Source organism: Sardina pilchardus, chromosome 6 (assembly GCF_963854185.1).
Source record: "Sardina pilchardus chromosome 6, fSarPil1.1, whole genome shotgun sequence".
Lineage (NCBI taxonomy): Eukaryota > Metazoa > Chordata > Actinopteri > Clupeiformes > Clupeidae > Sardina > Sardina pilchardus.
The window spans coordinates 23,904,992-23,913,964 of record NC_084999.1 but is presented as its reverse complement, the minus strand read 5'-3'; the positions used below and the strand labels follow the sequence as shown (position 1 = coordinate 23,913,964).

Genomic DNA, 8,973 nt, shown 5'->3' with positions numbered 1-8,973 from the left:
AGCTCACCCCCTTTTTCTCTCTTAGCCAATGGTGTGTATCTCCAGACACCTAATGGACCAATCAGCTAGTGGGCTCTACAGGGGTGGGCTCTTATGAAGGGAAGAGATCAGTGTTGGTTTAATGCACACATTTCATGTTTAGGTATCTGTTTGCCTCTCACTTTCCGGCTTTAACTCTCACTGCGGATTTACGAGCACCAGTTATTGCTAGTTCTGATAGTAATGATAGTAGAATCAAAGTCTGCCTTTAATTGCTGATGGGTCTTCATTTCACATCAATATAATCACACCTGTTTTAAACGACACTGAGTACACTCACCATTTCTGCTGGTTACAGAAATGAGAGGTCACTCTCTGAAGGACCAAGTGTAACACTGCTAGCTACACAGGTGAAGATTGCTTTCCTGCTGTTATAGCTTAATTTTGTAGTGCTGAGAATACATGGATATGTATGTGCAGTTGAGCTTCCCAAGCATGGCATGTTCATAGATCAGCTGCTTTCTTCATTGCTCCAGTGTGGTTTGCTTTTGAATTTTGCTTTTTTTGTTGTTCTTTTTGTCTATTTTTATATTGCCTTTTTTTCTTTTTCTTTTTGTTTTTAAATAGACCACTATCAAGACACTCAAAACTCACTGTCATGGTTGTCTTTTGTGAAATGCCCATCTGCTTTCAGATGGCCAAATGCATAGATGGGACATTGCCCTGCACTCACCCCAGCTGTTTATTTATCAATTGTCTTTTTCTAGGTCTCGCTGTTACCAGTGAGTTTCCCCTGGCAGTTAATGTCCCTGTCTTCAGTCTGACAGTCCAGAGTATTAATATTAAACATGTCAATTTATTTGATATGGGCCAGCGGGAGAAAGGAGATGCATATTTACCCTTTCAAACTTTTAGCTTTTTTTAAAAAATGTTTTATTTATTATAATTTTTTTTTTTTTTAATTATTATTTTGAAAACTGAATCACTGTTCTGTTTAATCCTTTTGCTTCACCCATCCATGAATGAGGCGGGTAGTGTGAGTGCTGTCAGACAATGTTCTCACTCATGACCCTCGTGACTATAACCCAGTTTTAAGCCAGCAACTGGGCAGACTTGGGTGAAGGTTTACATTCCCTGCTTCTTCTTTCCACAACAGATCTAAACTGACAGGATTGGTGAAAATAACAGATCGAAATGTCACCTATCCAGTTACTTACCCTTTTTTCTTTTTTTTTCCATTCAATGTTCACATTTATTCCATACATACCTTAACAAGCACTCTGGACATAGTCAGCCAACGTCAAACCATGCATTCTGTGCTTTTTACTGCATGTTCCTGAGCCTTTTAAATGTGGATACAGGGTCTGGCCTAGTTAGTTGATGTAGAGTTTGCGGAGATTCATCCACATAAAGAAACTTTGCCCAAGTGGAGTCGAGATTGTTCCATCCCTCATACACACAGTAACAGCACTGACTGACAGTAAAGGTTTAAGGAGGCCTGGACTTGGACAGCAGGCTTTCCTGTCCATGAAACACCCACCAAAGAGCTAGATATACCAGTCCAACTCTCTCAATATGGTCTTCTCGCACACTACTGTGTTCAAGGCTAGAAGGGATTACAAAGACACTTGGAGAATGTGGAGATCATGATACACAGAATCCAATAGTCTCCAGAACAGACTCAAACGATTGGTCTGATAAATAGTTTTTCATCTTCCTGCAAAGACCTAATGCTGAGATTGTTGCTATAGTCCCATGGATGTCTTGTTTGTTATTAAGTAATGGTTAATGTAATTTCAGTTGTTCAGTAGTTTCTCTTCCTGTTCATTGTTCTGGTCCACATTACTAGTGTGGCCACTGTGTGTGTGTGTGTGTGTGTGTGCACAGATGCAACACGTTTTGAACTGCTGCAATGAGACAATGTTTTTGTCCCCAAGGCTTCCATGTTCTGGATGAGCACATTCAAAAACAAGCAAACAAAAAAAGCCGGTGATCAAGTTTTGATGGTCGCGTGTGCCTCGTGCTGTGGTCTCCTGACCAGACCCCCCTCCTCTCCCTCCCTCCGTGTGGCATCAACCTCTCTCCCTATCCCCAATTCCACCCAAAGTTCTCTTGTTAACCAGTGCTTCTCCCCCCATGTTGTGGTCAGGATCATACTTCTGCCTCTTGATAATCAGTGTTCCTCAGGCATTCCGCAGCTGACTGCCATTACACAAATGCACACCCAACTTCTGCATGTGTCTTTTTACCATGTCCTTCACCAAAGCTCGTACATAGCCTCATGTTTGTGGAGAGTCAGCCACCAAAGTGAACAAACTGCCCCATATGGTGTCCACAAAATGCAAAAGTTCTCATCTGAGGCTATAATCTTTGTACTCAGTCTGTCTTTAAACATTTGTATGAAGTAATGAATGTTTTGGATCTACAGGATCCACCACAGGACTGATACTATTATTATTATTATTGTTATTATTATCATTATTATCATTATTTTATTATTATTTTCCAAAACAATTCATGTTCTGTAAACAAGTACTATTAGGTCCTGTCATTGTTGGAGCCTACTTGGACAAAATGTAGCCTTATAGGGCTGAAATTGTGATCAAAAGTCTTGACACCGTGGCAAAGAGGACTATTTTTGATCAGTTAAAATGTACAAAGTTGCGAGTTGAACCTACCCACTAGACTTGCCCTACTTGTGTAAAGTGACCCACATACAAATGTCAAGATTCTCATCTTTTGTAATGTGAATGTTCTTTGTCGAGAGGGATTACTGGAGCACAAACTGTGGCAACCAGACACGTCTTATCCCCAGCACAAACAAAAGGGGTTGCATGCTGGCAAGACAGACACTACAGATCAAATGAATTATTGCAATATGAACTTTTTGCCAGTTCTTATTCAAGAATTGTATTTATTGAGGCTGTTTTTGATTTTTCTTTTCTTTTTTTTGCGCTTTTTTACCTTGTAGGTATATAAGAATGATATATGTACCGTAGATGATTGTATGTATCATGTACTCTGGCAGAAAATAATTTCTGAATCTTAAGTAGTATGTATTGCATTATAGACAAGGGGTAGGGAGGGAACGATTGTTTAACTTTCTTTTATATTACCAAGTGTTTTGAAACGTGTTCTGATCGGTATTACCCATTGCAAATAAGTGATTTACTCTCCTCTTGCATTTTCTACTTTATACTTCTGAATGTCTCACGGTTCCAGGCAGTAGACCTGAATGCCGTAAAAGCTTCAATGACTATATTTTTACTGGGCCTATTTAAAATGTGTATATGTATATAAGCACTCACGGAAATGCCTTTTTTTCTTGCGCTGTGTTCGCTGCCTCTGTATCGCCATGTTTTCAGTGATGTGGTGGTGGTGCTTTTTCACAATGTCTGATTTTAAATAAAACATAGACAAAAATATTTTCTAAACTTTGTTTATACTTGACTTGAAGGATGGTTAAAGGTGCAGTCAGTGAAAATAAGGTGGACCCAACCTATCCCCAAAGAAAAGTGCTTGATGGTCTTTTGGGTCCCCACCATCGACTTCAAGGCAGTGCTGCCTGGAAGACACTGGGGTCAGGGTTCAAGGTTAGGTGCCTTCAAGTCGAAGGTGGGGCCCAAAATACCATATGACAAGAAAGAAGCAATATTGTGCGGAGTTTCTCTGAAAATACTAAAGGGAGGGGTGATCTAACTCTCTGGTGTGTTTTATTTTGTTTTGGACAAAAATGTCCTGAAATTGATAAAATCATGCCAGCATGCTCAATTGCAGACGGCACTATGAAGAGCAAACTATAGGCCTACACAAAATCTGCAGAATTTGATTGAAGCATTTGAACTTTGCCATTTGCACATTTTGCAGTTTTGTGCAGTCCTGTCATATTTTCATTATATAAAAAAAAAATATGAAAGTCATCGGTCAGATCAAAATATGAACTTCATTTCCCAGAGTACCTCTCGGCGAGATCACATTTGATAGCCAATCACATCCTCTGAAATATGACGTCGACGTAACCAACGCAGCGTTTCCAAGATGGTGCTGGAAAGTACTATGGTCTGGTAAGAAAGATGCATTTTAAAGATATTTACACTGATTCATTACTCTTGCTACCTAATCCCCTCGCTAAATAAACATTTAACTAATCATAGCAGTTGATGCTGTGCCCTATTCAGTATGTAATGTACAAAGAAACCGGCTGTTCTGAAATTGGAGATGGATCATTGTCCTGTTGTCCTGAGTCATGGGTTGACGGATAAAGCTAGCTTGCAAGCTTGAACAAATTAGAGTGCACAAATCAGTCCTCAATAGTCTAATGGGGGTTTTGTTCTGTTTTTGTAAGGCATTTTAGTTGAATGGCCACCTGTATCTGTACACTGAAACATTTAGGACATTCATGTTGCTCCATCTAGAATAACATAGATAGCTAGCAAGCTAACGTTATGGTGTACGCTATTCTTATATGGGTATGACAAGCAAACCACAGGTGAGAGAGTCTTGTTAAGGATGTGTGTGTATTTATTACGAAATAGGTGTTACTTTTGCTTCTTGTTTTTCAAGTGTTTGTTCTCTGGTAAACACGAATAGTGTGTCATATATGTAGGCCTACACAGGTGAGACACAACTTATGTGGTAATGTGTTCTTTTGTAACATTAGTGTGGACAACAGTGAGTATATGCGAAATGGAGACTTCCTACCCACCAGACTACAGGCCCAACAGGATGCTGTCAACATTGTGTGCCATACCAAGACCCGAAGCAATCCGGAGAACAATGTGGGCCTCATCACACTTGCTAAGTAAGAGGGTGTCTGTCTGTCTGTCTGTCTGTTCACTCCTGAGACTCGTTGCCCATTGTTATTTATATGACTTGACCTCAAGCATAATGGCAATGTTTTTTTGTTTTTCAGTAACTGTGAAGTGTTGACAACTCTGACCCCTGATGCGGGAAGGATTCTGTCCAAACTGCATGCCGTCCAGCCACTTGGCAACATCAATTTCTCTACTGGCATCAGAGTGGCCCATGTAAGACAAACACATACTCAGAAACACGAACACAAATACTGCAGTAGCATATTTTGTCCATGTAAAAACACTCTACACTTCACTCTACTGTCCATGTAAAAACACTGTACTCTATCCTCTCCACTCTCAGCTGGCTCTGAAACACAGACAGGGTAAAAACCACAAGATGAGGATCATCGCCTTTGTGGGAAGCCCCGTGGAGGACACTGAGAAAGACGTGAGCATTTCCTTCTTTGTGTGTGTGTGTGTGTGTGTGTGTGTGTGTGTGTGTGTGTGTGTAGTTTGCACGAAGGAGAGCAAGCTGATCGTTGTTGTTGCTGATCTATGCCTTTGACATGGCATATTTTACTTTTTTTGTGCCAGTGGAGTTGACTGGTGCGTGAGTGCGGGAGTTTTCCTCAGTTGCCTCTGGAAAAACGTACTAAGAGCGTATTCACGTCCCCACTCTCCACTCCCCTACTGCCCTGCGCTCACACTTATCTAAACCATGCCCAAGTCCACCTCTTCTAGCGGTCTCAGGCACGGATCAGCGCACCGTGCCCGGGTACGGTACGAAGCGATCACATTACTCAAACGAACTGGACTTTGGGCGTCAAGTGCATTGTAATGTACACCCTAAATCAGTGAGCTTGTCTGTTGGGTCCTTGTTTCCCCAGCTGGTGAAGATGGCCAAGCGTCTGAAAAAGGAAAAAGTCAGTGTGGACATCATAAACTTTGGAGAAGAGGTGAGCTGAAGAATACATGCTGCTGTGCTCCCACTATACCCAGTGTAATACTCAGCATATATTGGCACTTTTAGTAATATTTTAATATCTACTGACTTAAGAAGTGTTTTTCCATCGCAGTGAATGTTCTCTTATTCAGTTCATGTATGGTGTGCGTGAGTTGTGTAGTGAAGCATTTGAATTTGACCTTTTGTGCCTTTGATAGCATCACTAAAGACAGATTGTCCAATCTTGCCCACTGATCACATCCCACCTCACTCCCATCCTGCTGTACCACCATATTACTCCACCTAATCAGCATCACCTTGGCCCCACAGGAGGTGAACACAGAGAAGCTGACTGCCTTTATAAACACACTGAACGGCAAAGAGGGCACCGGTTCTCACCTGGTGACTGTGCCCCCGGGCCCGAGCCTGGCAGACGCTCTGCTCTCCTCACCTATCCTGGCTGGTGAGGGTGGCACCATGATGGGACTGGGCACCAGCGACTTTGAGTTTGGGGTGGACCCAAGTGCTGACCCCGAGCTGGCCCTGGTAAGCAGCAGAATCTCACTGCTGAGAGATACACATTTTATGATCACATAAGTCCATGTAGAAATTGGATTCAGGTATATTTGCCTCTCTTATGTGCCACCCCCATTCAAGACATGTGGTTATATTTATAATTGGACAATTTTGTAGCTTTTCCATAAAAAAATAAAAAAAAAAAGAAAAACCCTATTGCGGTCTTCCTTCTCTTGGCAGGCTTTGAGGGTGTCTATGGAAGAGCAAAGAGCGCGTCAGGAGGATGAGGCACGCAGGGCAACAGTGACCTCAGGGGAGGCAGGGGTGCCCTCCCCTACTGCTGAAGGTAAGAAAGCCAAGAGCCAGCCATGAGGAATTATGGACTTTGGGGCAAACGTTTCCTAAATGGGACCTCTGGTAGACCATTGAGTTAGATCAAACAATTGTGTCCCAGTGAATAAGCTCAACTATGGAGCTGTGGGCAGTTTTTTTTTTTTGTAAGTAACATCTGAACAAACCGCGTGTATCACTTGTCTTTGTCTCACAGAGTCGGACAGTGCCCTGTTGAAGGTGTCCGTGCCCGTCCCCGACGCGGTCACCCCTGCCTTGCCGGACTTCAGCCGGATGACCGAGGACGAGCAGATCGCCTACGCCCTGCAGATGTCCATGCAGGGGGCAGGAGGAGGTGAGTTAGGGGGGTTACATTACACAACTAGCCCATCAGGCATTACTCATACGTTACAGTACATTACATTACATACCATTCCAGGATCTTGCTACATTCAGATCCTGAACAGGTCTACATTTATTAAACATACCTAGTATGTAGTCAGTAGAATTAATGTCTTAAAACCATTATATATGTTATACCGGTATTCAAAATATTATGTATGTTAAAACATGTTTATGTTCTATTAAAAATAAAGGTTCATATACTCATCAAAATGTGACAATATAGAACACTACACCATGCCCATTAGAGGGACTGGAGAGAACATAGTTGTGGTTCACACAACTAAAGCTTCTTGCTATAATAACAAAGAAAAAAATAAATATCCCATTTAAAATTGTGAAAAGAGGAATTTTGGGGGATGAAGTCTAGGCCACATGCAGTCATTTTGTTCTAAAAGTTCATTAGATATACATTTTGAACTTTTACTTTGGAGACAAATCTCTCTCTCCCGACTTGTGCTTGTGTGCAGAGTTCGGTGGTGCCGAGGCTATGGATGTAGACGCAGGAGCTGCCATGGACACCACTGAAGGAGCTAAGGTAAGATAAGATGGCTACAGGGTTCATGGAATTTCTGGAATATTGTGGAATTTTAAGTCTCTCAGACATGAAAAGTCAGGGAATTTATCCCTATTTAAAATGTACTTGCCCAACTTAGGTTATTACATGCCCATTTATTCATCTCCCGTTCAAAAAAAGTAAAATATTCATGAACACTACACTGCTGCTCTGGTATCTTCAGTAGGTATTTGGTACCATTCATTATATTGTAGGTCATGGAAAGTCGTGGAAAAGTCAGGAATTTTACATTTGATAGAGTGAGAACCCTGTAGGTACTTGACATTGGACATTAGGTCTTAAGGCATCGAGGATCCTTTTTCTTTGTGTATATCTGGAGTTTCATATTCCCTGTACTTTGCTCTGCCCCGTTTTTTGATAGGATGAAGAGGACTATGATGTGATGCAGGACCCAGAGTTCTTGCAGAGTGTCCTTGAGAATCTTCCGGGTGTTGACCCCAACAATGAGGCCATCCGCAATGCCATGGGCTCCTTGGCCTCCCAGACTGGACCCAAACCTGATAACAAAAAAGAGGAGAAGAAAAAATAGGCGCTCAGGAAACTGATTATAGACACAACATGAGTTGGCAATGAACATTCTGTGTGTGTGTGTATGTGTGTATGAGAGTGAGTGGGAATGAGAGTGATACATTGTTTGGGGGCTTTCCAGGCATTCTACAGGTCTATGTACTGTATGTCATAACACAGATATCAATTTTTTTTGTCTGCTAAAACCTTTGTTGTATACTGCGTACTGTTATAGATTAAAAAGTCAAGTACCTGTTGCATTTGTGAGAGATGTTTCACCAGGGTGATATTAACTGTTTTACCATCCAAAGTGGATCATATTCAAAGTATCCAGGAATGTAGTCCAGTACCTAAGTATGACCTTGAAAGCTTCCTCAGGAATGATGTGACCTCCATTTTTTCGCTTCTATCTAACACTGTATGTGACAGCCACTTCAGTCGACCCAGTGAACCAACAAACCTACAAACCTATCTCACCATCTCTGTTTATAAATGACAGAGTGCAAATCCGCTTTAAGTCCAGTTGAATTGCATGGCACTGAAATGGCCTTAAATCCTGTCCCGTGAACCTAAAATGAGAGTCCAGATAATGAAACAAATGTAACATGCCAGACATTACTCAAATAGTTATCTTGACAGTCTGTCTCTAAAATGTTCAATTCACACTGGTCAGACTCACCTTGTGTGCGCGTGCGTGTGTGTGTCTTTGGTGTGGCAATGCATGGTTTATAATGGGAAAAAAAACTTTTGTAGGAAAGTGGATATTGTGAGCTTTGGGACCCTGAATAAATTTTAAAAGCTCTTGTAATCTCGTATATTATTTGACCAACTGATAAATTAGCATACTTTTTAAAACAAATGTAGGTATTGCCAGTGACCGCTAAGATCTAGTCTTTCCAATTTTGTAGTGAACACATTTTGAG

The 8,973-nt window shown here is 41.5% G+C and overlaps 1 protein-coding gene across 1 annotated transcript; it reads left to right on the top strand.

Moving 5' to 3' along the window:
* The first annotated feature begins 3,998 nt into the window (after window positions 1-3,998).
* Window positions 3,999-8,310, top strand: LOC134083047 (26S proteasome non-ATPase regulatory subunit 4-like). Its single transcript, XM_062539159.1, has 10 exons — window positions 3,999-4,043; window positions 4,640-4,780; window positions 4,892-5,006; window positions 5,137-5,223; window positions 5,663-5,731; window positions 6,049-6,264; window positions 6,475-6,580; window positions 6,782-6,919; window positions 7,437-7,504; window positions 7,905-8,310. Exons 1-10 carry the CDS (start codon window positions 4,018-4,020, stop codon window positions 8,070-8,072), a joined length of 1,134 nt encoding a protein of 377 aa, XP_062395143.1. The 5' UTR covers window positions 3,999-4,017; the 3' UTR covers window positions 8,073-8,310.
* The last annotated feature ends 663 nt before the right edge of the window (window positions 8,311-8,973 follow it).